Below are 15,675 nucleotides of genomic sequence, written 5' to 3'. Positions count from 1 at the left end.
AGACATTTTACAACCGGTAACGAGCAACACACTTCTCATCTGACCCCATAACGCTGTCGAACTCATTTACTTCCATAACACTCTAGGGCTCCCTGTATGAATGAACTACGACCCATTTCAGCTCCTTTCTCTGTTTCCATTAGAGGCAGACGTAGCGAACAGCTGAAATCTTACCACTCATTTCAAAGATAAAGCTATTGCCTAACCCCGGCAGACACGCAGTAAGTCACTTTTCCTTAAAACTTGAATACCAAAGAAGTAAATTTGGAAGAAACAAAAACTGTCATATTCTATATTTTGGTGGTAAAATAATACATAATTTTCTCTTGCTCATGACTAAAAAAAATTCTGACTACAGCTGGGTTTGCAGAGCTGTCCTTATTTCAAGCCATAAATGACTACTTTTACAGCCAGATATAAACATTAAACATACAAATTATACAACATGACAACTGATACCCCCAATTTTTCCCCCCAATTTTAACACATTAACAATTTAAGGAGCCATTAACAGACAGGACTTGAGTGTCACATTTTCAAGAGAACATTAAACCCAAGAAATGACACATACGTCATGCCCATATATCTGATAATCTGTCTCGAAACTCACATGTGCATAACAACGATGGCAAATGTTTGTTCATAAAAAGAAATGTGACAAGAAAGAAACATGGAACAGATCTGATCTTCTTTACGAATCCTCCACTTTATATTCCTTGGCAACTATTAAAGACATATCACACTACAGGAACCTTTTGTTTTATTTTTTTCTCTTCATGTTACTTTGAAATCCATTTCACGTTTAATTAAGTATACTGCTTCTTAAACGTGAAATGAAAGGTGGAGATAATGTTACGATGCTCCATCAATAAACTGTCTCTATAAAATTCTGTTACAAACGGATTGTTCAACAGGAGGAGAGATTACTGTAGGTGACACACAGAGTAGCAGATAAAATCCCTGATCGTAATAGGATCTGATTAGAAACTCAAACATTCTTAATACAGACCTGTCAAATTCAACTCAGATGGACTGCCTGTGTAAGACAGACTGTCAAACAGTCTACTAACACATTATATCAGGAACTGTATTATTAGACGGTATATAATATCATTTCCTTTAATAATTCTGCAACAAGCTATCAAAATTATCTTGGCATCAAACATGGTTGTCATTTGGAGGTGATAAGAAGTATTACTGCTCCAGATGTCAAAAGTATCAGATGCCTGGTTCAATGATAATGTGACATTCTTAGGCCCTAAGTACCAACAGTTTTCCACCCCCTCTCTTTCCTCCCACCCCCAACCCCTCTCTCCCCTTCCCCTATCAAATAGACAAAAGCAAAAATAGACTTAACCACAGCTTTGTAAATTTAAAGTTTTAGAATAAGGAGAAGAGTAATATCCTTTGCCTCTCTATCACGTTCATCCTTTTTGGTCATAGGTCAATAATTTATGCCAGAACGGACTTCAAGTTTCCCATAGACAGATTAAGTTGTAATATGGGAGTTGCATTGCCTTTTGTCAAGAAGTTTGTTCTTTCAGTGGTCAAATGAAACAATGGTGTCCATTTCCAACAGATGAATGACTTGTTTTGGACTAATTAACTACTGCAGAGCATTTTATTGATTAATTTGTTTATCTTTGTGCCTAATCATACAATCAACTGGTAATTAGCCAAAATAAAGTAACAATTAATAATTAGACCTATTGCCCAGAATTTTATATGCAAATGATAGGTATGGCCAGCTAGAACATTTCTGTTATGACACTCTTTGAGCCAATTAACACTGATATGACGAGAAGTATTGAGCTAACTTAACATCAGAGCTGTTTGTGAGACTAATGCATAATGTATAACAAATAATGGTGTAGAGACCTAGACACATTGCAAATATAGTTCATGTAGGAGATCTGTGCATTTAATGAATTACAAGTATGCTTACAAGTGCCAATTTTACCAAATGTACCAATCATTGACCAAAATATGATAGCAATTTATCAAACTAAGCCACTTGTAGCTTTTACCCTCAAAGATATTTACAAATTCCACTTAGTTCCAACAAATCTCTCTCTCTCTCTCTCTCTAGGAGGCAATTTTGTTACTTTGGCATTATGCAAGCTAAAAACTGATTTAAATGCAGATAAAGTCTTGTGTAACTTGAAAATCAACTTAAAATACAGCTTAGCCAACTGAACTATATATTTCAATGCGGTTATAGCTGTTGTGGTTATATCTTCAGATGTACGTCACAAAATTATACATTACAATACAGAGCTCTGTAAAGAACCTGGTTGAAGGAAATGACTAAACACATATTGTTATATTGATGATTGTACACAGAATTTGTACAAAAGGGCTTTGGAAGTAACTGTAACATCAATCATGTGAGGTCACATTTGAATAGGACAATCAGTAATAATACATATATAGCAAATTTAGTTTGTATAATCATAGGTCTTGTTCACATTGGAGAACGCAAAGATAATCTCACCCCGGAAACGGGAAATCAAGATCGTGGTGTTTTGATAAAACGTGTCATCAGGATCGTCTTTTGGGGGGGGGGGGGTTGGAGGGAGGAGGAATAAATGTAATGATATCAATATTTCCTCATATGTAAAGCAAATTATGAAATTGGCAGGTGGACCAACTGGTTCAGTGTCACATTTACTGTAGTAGATATCTGTTGATACATTATACAACTGATCCACATTAATGTGTAGCTATAAAGTATAGTAACCATGCATCATCCGTTTCTAACTTCCATGAGAGATATCAAGCTAATATGCTAAGAAATTGTTCAGATTGTCTTGCGAATGTCAACTGCAGTTTCAAGGATTGAAATTGCATATGATTTGGAAGCAAAAGATAATACCTAAAGGTAGTGGGTGTTGGAGGGGGGGGGGGGGGAGGTGCAGGTGACCAGCCCTCTTGCACTGAAAATAAGGACTACACAAAAACACATCAATAACACAACTGTGTTTACATTTAAAATGTGTTGTTTTGGTAGAAGTCCGACTAAAATTGGCAAAAAGTACCCGAATCCATTTCAGGATAGTTTCAATTTCATCATTTTAATGAATTACTCAATTTTGCTAATCATGTATCTACAGCTTATAGCTATGGACTGAAGGAAGAAGAGGGGTGGGAGGTGGGAGGATCTGAAAAAAACTTAAATGATATCTTTAAATTATGCCTGATAAATACAGTAGCAACTCACTCAGTAAGAACATGGATGATATATATTATACCTTACAAACATTCTTTCAGCCGGGACCTTAGGGTCTGTCATGAATTATCCTGCAAACATTAAAACTGTTGCAAAATACATACATTAATAACTATATCTGCTGGTTCTTGACCTGATAGCAAAGTTGGTCTTGTGGCAAGATAAAGCCAACAATGTACTGCAGGTATAAAGCGCCTTTCAACATCTATACCGGAAGTTAATTAATTAAGTTGAAAACCACAAGACAGGCTTTATCAACTTGCCAACTTAGAAACATTACTTCTGGGGATGACAGTCCTTGCTTTCTGGGTCAAAACTCCTTTACACACTCACTCCCTGCAGTATTGCTTCTTTCTTTATCAAACATCCGCTAGATAAGAGGTAATTGCAATGGCATACATGAGCAATGACACTTCTTGGTAAATATGATATTCACTCTGAAAAGATGAATTGGTTCTTTAGTTTTAACCCAATCTCCCAATAGCTGTTTGTCAGCTGCTGGCAAAGACAGAAATTTAATAAACTCATCTTAAACTTGCACAGTATCAAGCAGGTTTCTCAGCTTTGACCACATATCTGAAAGAATGTGTCATTTAGGAACTCTCTCAAGTTATATAACAAACACAGATAATTACTTCCACACATTCTTACGCAAGCATTTGTCCAAATCGTTTAAAGGATGTGTTTGTACATTTTGCAGACTGTAAGAGCGTTAATGCTGGTGTATCAGCTGGTAGAAAATGCTTCTGTCCAATATTTTGTCCTATAGAACAGGGGTACTTGCCAGATCCGAGGTTGTAATGGTACATCGATATTTTTTCATTCTGTGGTTTAACTCTCATTATAGATATCCAATAATGTTACTCTTAATGAAAACTCCATGCAACTGTAACATGTTCACGAATACGTATTACATGACCAAAAGTCTCATTGGGACATTAAGTATCCTTCCATGTTTCTTTCTACAAGCCATATATATCACCATCACAAATATTGATACTTTCGTGAAGCTTGCCAACATTTGCTGCACCGTGCTGGCAGCTGGGTGTAAGATGTGCAGGCAAACAAAATAGCTGCCAGGCAGTATAAGATTTACCATGTATATTAAACCGTTCTTCTACTGCATGAAGTTTCCACCAACTAATATATAGAGTTAGATTTAATTGGGTTTTTTGTAAGGGTTTAAACTAATATTTATTATGTTAATATACTTCTATTTTGACAATAATAACTTAAGTACCGTATCGTTTGGTAAAACTGCCCCAAGGAGATTTTAAGTATATTTTGTGAAGAAAACCCTGCCGAGCTTATAAAAGTTGGCCACTGAACCACTGATAAGCATCATTAACCTGTTTAATGTCGCATATTACGGATGTCATGCACGCTTCACAAGTCTTCCCAGGTTGGCACACGTTCATGCATGGGCAACGGTGAATATAGAAGTTAGGTACTTTCAAGGCTGCTCATACACAACTACAAGATCGGACAGCCATGTAATTACAAACATTTATCGCTTGAGTATCTTAAATTTGCTCTATCTTGGTTTGGATATTTAGTCTCTTTGTTTTTAACGTTTGAGTTCTTAATTGCTAGTACCTGAGAGTATATAAACATGCACTTGGACATACTGTACATATGTATTCCACACAGATCAGAAATATCTTAGAAGATAATCATTACATAATGCAGCATTTGCATGTCTGTGTACTGCCCTCTATCCCTGCTGACCTTCTGTTACTCTCCTATTCTCACCCATGTGCATGTTTGTGTACTTCCCTATATCCCTGTTGACCTTATAAATGCCTCTCTCCTATTATCACTCATTTGCATGTCTGTGTACTGCCCTCTATCCCTGCTGACCTTCTGTTACTCTCCTATTCTCACCCATGTGCATGTCTGTGTACTTCCCTATATCCCTGTTGACCTTATAAATGCCTCTCTCCTATTATCACTCATTTGCATGTCTGTGTACTGCCATGTATCCCCATTGACCTACTGCTTCTCTCCTATTCTCACCCATGTGCATGTTTGTGAACTGCCCTCTATCCATGTTGACCTTATAAATGCTTCTCTCCTATTCTCACTCATTTGCATGTTTGTGTACTTCCCTATATCCCTGTTGACCTTATAAATGCTTCTCTCCTATTCTCACTCATTTGCATGTCTGTGTACTGCCCTCTATCCCTGTTGACCTGCTTCTCTCCTATTCTCACCCATCCTCCAACACCTCCTTCAGAAGCCCATGAAGCTTCAGCAAGGTCAGCTCTCAGAAAAAAAAATTGATGGTGATCTTGCCACACCTGCTCCCCTTGCCCCCTTCCCCCTTCCCCCTCCCCTTGCCCCTTTCCCCCACCCCCTCCCCAAACATCCGCCTATGCACTTCTTCATATCAATACAGATGCAGCCACATCTACCTGGTTTAGCTGATCATAAATCAAATGTTATAATGAACATTTTCCATTGTTGTATTTTAAAAGCAATGAAAGTAGGGCTTCTTGTTCATCCATTTGTCATTCAGATGATATATCTAGCAACATTCATGCACCATTAACATTTAGCAATCTTTTACCTAGCTTTGTCCTCAGGTCTCATTCACTAAACATTCTCCAATGAAACAGCTATCATAAACAGTCATAACACCCCTTCCCCCCCCCCAGCTACATCCATTACATTCATGTTTCTGCCCAACAAAACCTTTAATCAGGCAAAATTGATATTAATGTCGAATTCATGTAACTCATATTTCACAGATGATTTTGAGCAGACAGTGAATCCACAGGGAAGGAAAATGAAAGATATTGTCTAGAATTTCCGCTCAGATATTGATTTCCTGTTTTGGTTCAACTTTTTCAATTTGAGATATTTTGATCCCAACGGTTGGAGAATAATTGATGTTACAAACAATTGTGTTATATACTTCCTTCCTAAAGCAGAGGAATCTAGCAGATTGCATAATGGTACCTTGCACTAACTTCCTTTACACAGAATCTCATATTAAACAGTTTTCTGCATAACTGACTTGCTTTGTACTGGACTGTACAATGTTAGTTTATATTGCATTGACTTTATACTGGATTACATAATGTTACCTTGCACTAACTTGCTTTGCATAGAATTTCAAGGCATCAGATGATTTGTATTGCATAATTGACTTGCTTTGTACTAGAATGTATCACATTAGTTTGTACAGTATTGCATCAGCTCTATACTGAATTGAATAATACAGGCTAGTGCAGGTACAAATGTCTGGGCAAACTGTAGACTATTGAAAAGATACAAACTATCACAACTTTGTTGTGCCTGCTTTCATACAAACTAAATTGTAGTGCATCAACTCTGTACTGGATTGCACAATGCAGGCTTGTGCAGGTACAAATGTCTGGGCAAACTGTAGACTATTGAAAAATTACATAATATCTCAACTTTGTTATGCCTGCTTACATACAAACTAATGTGTATTGCATCGACTCTGTACTGGATGACATAACGCAGGCTAGTGCAGGTACAAATGTCTGGGCAAACTGTAGACTATTGAAAAGATACAAACTATCTAACTTTGTTGTGCCTGCTTTCATACAAACTAAATTGTATTGCATCAACTCTGTACTGGATTGCATAATGCAGGCTAGTGCAGGTACAAATGTCTGGGCAAACTGTAGACTATTGAAAAATTACAAAATATCTCAACTTTGTTATGCCTGTTTTCATTCAAACTAATGTGTATTGCATCGACTCTGTACTGGATTGCATAATGCAGGCTAGTGCAGGTACAAATGTCTGGGCAAACTGTAGAATATATTGAAAGATACAAACTATCTCAACTTTGTTGCACCTGTTTGTGACAACATCAGATCCAAAGTATGTTCCTGACAGAAAGGATTCACCAAAACACAAACTGTGGCAAAGAACCACACAAACCACTAAACACTTCCACACTCAACAGTCAGCCCACTAAGACACTCAACAGTCAGCCCACTAGGACACTCAACAGTCAGCCCACTAGGACACTCAACAGTCAGCCCACTAGGATACTCAACAGTCAGCCCACTAAGACACTCAACAGTCAGCCTACTGGGATACTCAACAGTCAGCCCACTACGACACTCAACAGTCAGCCCACTAGGATACTCAACAGTCAGCCCACTAAGACACTCAACAGTCAGCCCACTAAGACACTCAACAGTCAGCCCACTAGGATACTCAACAGTCAGCCCACTACGACACTCAACAGTCAGCCCACTAGGATACTCAACAGTCAGCCCACTAGGACACTCAACAGTCAGCCCACTGGGATACTCAACAGTCAGCCCACTAAGACACTCAACAGTCAGCCCACTGGGATACTCAACAGTCAGCCCACTGGGACACTCAACAGTCAGCCCACTAAGACACTCAACAGTCAGCCCACTACGACACTCAACAGTCAGCCCACTAAGACACTCAACAGTCAGCCCACAGCAACCAAATATTCTTTCCTCTTTTTCTCTCTTTTTTCTTTTTACTTTTGAGCCAATTGACTGGTACTTGGATCATTATTCCCTTTCTCCTCAATATATTCCCAAAGCTGAATCCTTCACAGTTTTATAATATTATCCAATATCTGCTTCATTAATCATAAACTTTTTCCACAAACTAACCAGCTCAAAGCATCCTCAGGTGAGTGTAGACAAAAAACTGAACTTTTCTTGTACTTTGGGTTAAAACGTACTTTTTGATTCCATTAAACAGATAACAAATCCGATAGACGATATGCATCTTCTATTGATTAATTGATCCTCCCGAACCGAGATGTCAGCAAATTTCTCCAAGTGTAGCACTGTATTTCTCATCCATGAAGACAAGAGGATGGAGAGAATGGAGAGGATGGTTACTTATCAAAGCAGACGAGACAGATGAAAGAGATGACTCTCTCATAAGGGACCTTAGAGAGATATTCCAGTGGCAATGAATGTCACACACTTGTATGGAAAAAAATGAAAAATATTCTACATTGCTAGTTGAAATCCCCCATCTCAATATCTTGTCCCTAACTCAAGATATGGTTGCTTGAATGTATTAAACCTAGTTTGACTGCTTAATCACTCGATCCTGAAATTTTTGGAGAAATGTTATCATCCTCTTTGAATATGTGAAATATTATTCAGGGAAACAAAAATGAAACCATTTTCCGCTGAATTAGAGTGATGACATCATTCATTCCGTTTTTATGAGACACATTCACGAAATATACCACCAACTTGGACAAATTCATATCTACCCCATACAAAATGCCATAAGGATGCCGGTTTGAACTAAAGATGCAGAAATTTTGCACCATCTTTATTGAGCAACCAACACTCAACCAATGGACTAACCCTTTAAACGATTTCACTTCCTGAGTTACTTACTTGTGTCTGTACCCTAGATTACAAGTTCATTTAACTCAATATCTAATCACTGTGGTTTAATAGTTGTGTACGATACAGAGAGTAAACAAATTAGATTATAAGCTGGCAGCAGGATAAGAAAACTATGTGAACCATCCATCTTAACGTCACTTCCACATCTGTGGTCCGTATGAGACATCAAAATCAGCTTACCGTGTACTTGAGCTACACACAACACAGTCCCATCAAAACAATTTACACACTTGATCTAATAATAATAATCATAACTGTTTTTTGTATAGCGCAGGTATCCAGAGCACAAGGCAATGTTCAAATGCGCTCCCATAAAAAGGGTCTAACTGTGATATTTCTTAAAAAGGATAGTTTTTAACTGTTTTTTGAGATCCGTCTTACTGGATGGAGAAATAGGTGCCTCTTGTTTGGCTATGAGATTGTTCCACAGTCATGGGGCCATCACGGAGAAAGCTCTACACACAACACAGTCCCATTAAAACAATTTACACACTGAATAAACCAAAATCCCATTGTGGCATGTTTTGTGGGATATTTGCCTATCAAAGCATTCAAGACATTCTGCAAAATACATTAATGTTAATACATTTGTAATCCAAGTACTAGCTATTTTGTTTTTTTCTAGCAGCCTACAACAAATGCAACATCCAATATTAAAGTTCTATGGGTCCATGTACTGTGTATACATTTTTGTTGATTTGAAGAATGTGAGATTTCAGATTTTTACCAATTATACAAGATCTGTCTGTTAGATCTACAATCTTCTAAGACCTCATTTTGGCACAAATATACCAAACTATGCTTTTCTTGAATTTTACCTAAAAACAGATTTCACCAAGCTGCCATGATCTGGACCTAGATCTTTGGCCAAATAAGGAAAGCTTTTCTTTCTAACTTCTATATATATTATGTGGCCTACATTTAATACAAAGCCTTCTCACTGTTTTATCATACTAAATATTTACAATATTTACTGTATATGTTAACTACAAAGTTTATCTTTTTCTCCTTCCTCACCTTATTAAAGTGCATTTTATAAGTTATTCATGAGACTTAATTGGAAGACATCGCAAAATTCTACACATCATAATTTATGCTATTAAAGTCATCAATTAAACAACTGGGGAAGGATATCTGTCAATACGACAAAACAATTAGTGTCGTTTCGTCGTTAGCAAAACGTAAAGTACTCATCCAAGGTGGATAAAGTGATGTTGCTGTCTTCCTGTGATAAACTCTAATGCTTCCATCCCAGCCATTATCCAGAAGGACTTACGATGGTTAAAGCTGCAATCAGGGCTTATTAATTCCAAACAACCAGTCTCAATATCCATTACTAAATGAGAGTCAATCAGTCAAGATAGAAACCCTTAACTGTGATTTATTAAATCTTTAACGTCTCACTTTAATATGTAAATAGGAAGCAAAGAAATCCATTACTTGTTCCTTAATTGCTCTCAATGTATTATACTGTATAACTGTGAGGAAATGTAACCCCTCGCCTGAACTATCTAATGTGAGGGATTTCTCTCCATGGAATATGTAAAGTACTTCCGGTTTCATAGAAGTATATGTTGATTATTGTGGAAAATTGAAGCTAAAACGAAACGACTTCACCTTTAAAAGGAGATGTCCTATGACAAAAAATAATTGACCTTTCCATGAAAGATAAAATCTGTACGTCCTCCTACTGTACACAACCAGTTAAAGCACTCATTCAATTGTTTTTATATATCGTAAGAATACATCTTAGCACTAGAATGTGCATGACCCCTGACCTCCTCTAGCAGCAAATGTGGTAGGTGGTCCCTGCCATCAATGGTGGAGCTAGGCGTGAATTTATCAGACTAAGTAGGAATATTCAAAGAGAAGAAAATCACCCGCTTCATGCAGAACTGAAATCACTGTGTCGACACACTAGCTATAATCTCAGGAATCGTGCATTGACACCAAAATATAGAGTGCAAGTTTTCAGAAACTCGTTTGTATACAGAGCATCTATTTTTATTCAATATGACACTTTAAATGACTTGATTTGATGTAATTTGTATAGTTTCCACAAATTTTATTCCCTAATTGGGTTACTGGTTCCTAACTTTTATACATTTTATGAATGCACATAACATTTTATTTATTATACTCACCATTTTCCTACTTATGAATTGTATTTTATGCAATTTATACTGGAATTAACGAAACGAATAAAACGAAATGTGTATCTTAATTAATAATTCCCAACATAAATAATGCTCATATTGTGATACTAACCGCTATTAGACTATTCTTTAGCTATCCAATTACAAAACATTTCACTTGCGCCATCAGACAACCCCTTTAATAAGTGCCGGCCACATGCACTTGAAATCTTGTACAGCCATGCATCCACACCGTTCCTGTAGGAGGAACCGAGGAGGGTTTCCTTTCATTTAAATTTCTAATTTCTCAATGGGGAATATCTCCATACAAGACTGAGCCTCATGTGGTTATACTATATACAAGATTGAGTAGTGAACGCTCACGCCTTAATGCCCATTAACTGTTATTAAACCTCAATCCTTATACGGCATCAAGACAACCTATCGAAATAGTGTACTTTCAACTCTGTGAATTTTTCAAAAGTTGTCGTCATGGTAAATTAGAATTTTTCAAAGTTGTTGTCATGGTAAATTAGACCCTACATCTACCATCATAAGCTTTATAATAACCAATCTATATATTTCTAAAACAGAGCAATTTTGACCAGAAACGATACTTTAATTCATATCATGAAAATGTGATTCATGTAACCATATATCAAGATTATGTACGATATTTCCCAGGAACTTTGGGGCAACATCTAACTAATGATTCAAAAAAGATCTAATTCTTGAAAGTTTAATTGCAAGATACATTAAAAGTATTTTTGAATGACTTTGTTACTTTCTTTTCCCTCTTGTGTTTTTGTTAACATTCTTTCTGTTCATCACCACCGTTATAAAAGTCATAGAAATGTTGGTAATTTTTGTTAATTTCTGTGGAAAACATTCAAGTTAGTCTTACTTTATTGTCATTCAACTCAAAGTTTATCCTCCCACAAAGTGTGTAAATAAATAAAAAATGTTGACCAGCCGTTTTTTTATTATTTTTTAATACCAAACGTAGTTGTAACACATGTCCGCAACTACAGATGCTTCAGAGCATTGTTAACGGTTGAAGGTACTGTTCAACTTTATGTTAGGTGTGAAAAAAATGCTTGATAAGGAGAGGGGATGGAGGTGGGAGGGGGTTGAAAAGACCAAGAACTGTCAATCAACTGATTGAATCGTCCAAAGGGATTAATGAGTTTTAAGGATCTATTGAAGGGATTTTAGAGGTGTAAAATACCGTTGTATATCCATCAAAATAGCGCATCCCTGACATAATAAAGCTATCATGAAGATGCAAGTATACACATGAATCATCTGCAGAAATTGATTTCTCAAATAATGACTTTAGACCTCGACTAAAGAACACCATTGCAGCAAAAACAAAAGGTCAAAAGTTTTCAATATACCAACGACACAATCACTGTTGGCTTAACAAATATCACATGTACACACACTTTTAAACACACCCACGCAGAGAACAGCCACAAATGCTGAAGGAAGCGTTCGACAGATCAAGACGAACCACTTTAAAATCGGTTGAATAATCAGCAACCAATTTGCATTCCAACAAATGCTCTCAATCTTCTGGAGATGGATTTCCTGATCCTTGTTATCTAAAGTTTATTTTAATTGGTCAGTGCTGACCCCTATTAATTTTAACTTAAGCTTGTCCAGCAGGAAAGGTTGGAATCTTTTCTACCGATGTCTCTCTGCATAATGCTCTTTGTTAGTGTCAACAAGAATGCAATTTGATATGTATACATCAATCATGCATGGGCCATTCCATATCAGCACAAAGTTTTATTCATAACTGTTAAATGATATATGAAAATGCATTTATAGTAAAGTGGACATCTAATTACAATTGGGCATAGACACTTAGACTGTACTGACATTTAATTGTGAAACGCAAAGCAAACTTCTTTTAAGAAATTATAGTTTATTATTGCAATTTAAGAGAATTTCTTGCTGCAGGGAGGAATACTTATATTAATATTTATCATACAAATATGGACCAAACAAAGGAAAGAGACATCAAAATGTCGACTGAATTCTGAATCTATGTATGATATATATGTATGATATATATATGATATATATATATATATATCTCACCACTATAAAATAACAGCCAGAGTGAATGCCCTCATCCCAGTGGTTATTTCATTGTCATTGGCAAAATCTCAACCAACATTGAATTGAGTTTATGGATATTTCTGTGGCCAACTGTATTATAGTTAATACGTTAAAGAAGCTTACATATTCCAATCTGTATTAAAGTGAAAATCGTATCTCAATATCTTTTCCCATATGGTAAAGTAACCTAGATTTAGACTGGCTAATCCTTTCCTTATTCCAAGAACTGGATTAGCGTTGATGGTATGTGATGTCATCATGACACATGTTCTTTTTGAAACCTTTACTTTTCTAATATTATAATCTTCTTTTTGATTTGTCATATAAATGTTATAATTTGGAGTGTTTGCTATTTGTCAAAGTTTCTCCATATTTTAGCAAGCCATCAAACTGCAGCTTATTTCTAGAAATGATTTAGATATTATCAAAAAACAAATATAATATCATAATAATTTCAGCTCATATGCTATCACATGACATCATTCAATCTACTGTTGCCAGATGCATAAACAAAAATTTCACACAATTAGGAAACAATTCATATATTTGCCATGATTTGCTATCATGTCATGGTTTAATCCTACACAGAAAGAAAATTACCAGCAATGTTTATAAGCAATCAACTTCATTAACAGGGAATATCCCTTTTAATTAGACATACAACTAATGAGAACTGTTTTAACACTCTGCCTATACCAGAAAAAGTTATATGACAAATAAATTTGACAACTTTTAGTCATGGAACGTTATGATCCCTCCTTCCACTTCATATGGCCAAACTTCTTCCTTTTTTATATAACTTGAGCTCAATTGTATTATTGAGTATTCCATTCCTTTCCTCAGTTTTTATCAAAATCTACATTTTCAGTTTCGTAGTCCACTTATCAACTTAATTTTACTGTTCTTTTCTCTCCCAGTTGATGAATTTGGTGAATATGATCAAAGCCTCTTTAACAAAATGGTTCCATCATAGATGAGCATAACACTGAGTGTGTTTGCATTCATGTGCAAGGCAGACATTGCAGTATGTTTGCTTTTTTGCGATGTGAAATGTTTTGCAGACACCTCCAGTCCTCCACAAGCGATATTAAAAACATTAGAACTTAGCAAACACTTGTTCGCATATCTTGATCTCAATTTTCTAAGAGCTCTTCATGATTATGTCTGCAGACAATTGCCCATGAATCTACAATCTAATGCTTCTGGCAATGAGTACCTCAATATTTGACTACTTATATTAAAGTCAGTGAATGTTTCCACAGTTGGTTCTTGAAATCTTGTTGGTATCTCAACCAAGCTAGATTTACACTTCCAGATTCGAGCAAGTTTTAACTTAAGGACTATAAGCAAGATCATCTCGTCTGTTGAGGAACCATCACAACCCATTAAAGACAATTAGAACAAATTAAGCGATTCAAAGACCATACCTGAATAAAATATATATTTTCCTTTCTGAAATGTCACCTCCTATATATGAAATAGAACCAAAACAACATCTCAACTTTGTACTGACAGAAATGCACAAAACTGCAGATTTACAAAAGACCAGATTAACTATAATGACAAGCCTTGGGATCTATACTGTGGAATCTGAGGTCATAGGTCATACAGGTTAATACTAGGGGGTTGGTGAAAGGGGAATTAAAATAATCATGTACACTTTTGGTGATAAAACGAGAAGGATGGTAGCTAAACTTACAGGGAGTTAACGGCCACAGAGGTCATACAGTGTCAAGAAGGTAATCAGTTCACTCTAAACATGTTAGAACCAGAGGACTGAGTTTGTGGGGAGACAGGTAAGCAAATAAATTAAATTAAAATTTAAAAAAGAAAATTTACATCTCATCTATCAATGTAGGACGTATCCACTCTTGGACTATATCTAGACCTCAGACTGCCATCAAATTCTATTATATCAGCAAACCTAACAAAATTCATCGTCATCGTGAACCTCATCATCATTATTATCATTATCTTACTATTATTATCATTATTATTATAGCTTCACTTCATTGAAGCTTAACTTCAACAGAGATATTTAGCTGTCTATAACAAATCTACTGAGAGAAATTGGGTAACTTAAGAATGCATACTACTTCACGTATTCGATCCACTCTTAAATTGGCTCATTTCTCTTTTATATGGCAATTCCTTACACATCAAACCTACTCAGTAACTTCCAGAGACAAGAAAATTGACACTCTATAATCAACACATTTGGCAAGCTGATTTTAACGGTCATTTGACACATGACTCAATCTGTTCTATAGATAGCACAACATTTAACATGAAAGTGATTCCAGAAGCCAAATTTATCTATATAACTTTCACGGTAACATTTATTGACACTGCTTTTCCATTCTCATCCTCTGACAGATCTCCTTCAGAAAGTTACAAAGACGAGGCAAAATGAGAATCAACCAGTTCTGATTGGTTCTTTGGGGATAACCAACCTGATTTTCAGTGTCGTTGACAACCATTCCTCGTGCTTGTTGAAGGAGGTTAGCCAAGATGCAATTTCCTGTGAAACAGAAACGGAAAAGAAAAATTTGAAGAAAGGACGAAAAACACACAAAATTGGAGAGAAAATGATCTTGAAGGTAATAAGTCAAAGCGAGGAGACGGAAAAGAAAGCTGCAGAAAAAAGACATCATTCTTCATTTCCAGCATCCAAGACAAAATAAATACAAGAGAAAACTTGGAAAGTAGAGGATGTCTCTTTTCTCATAGTCATTTTCCAGGCCAACTTGAGGGATGAGGACGGTTAGAAGGGAAAGTAAAATTG

General features: G+C 36.1%; 1 protein-coding gene across 2 annotated transcripts in view; it reads right to left on the bottom strand.

Annotated features, from left to right (window-relative positions):
* Positions 1–15,675, bottom strand: part of LOC139975866 (calmodulin-binding transcription activator 2-like) — a 109,130-nt gene that overhangs the window by 45,160 nt on the left and 48,295 nt on the right. For both annotated transcript variants that reach the window (XM_071984132.1, XM_071984133.1), the window contains exon 3: positions 15,344–15,411. In XM_071984132.1, coding sequence (XP_071840233.1) covers positions 15,344–15,411 — 68 coding nt within the window. The remainder of the gene's footprint in view (positions 1–15,343; positions 15,412–15,675) is intronic.

Source organism: Apostichopus japonicus, chromosome 11 (genome assembly GCF_037975245.1).
Source record: "Apostichopus japonicus isolate 1M-3 chromosome 11, ASM3797524v1, whole genome shotgun sequence".
NCBI lineage: Eukaryota > Metazoa > Echinodermata > Holothuroidea > Aspidochirotida > Stichopodidae > Apostichopus > Apostichopus japonicus.
The sequence above is the reverse complement of the archived record's forward strand: the minus strand, read 5'-3'. Positions and strand labels throughout refer to the sequence as shown.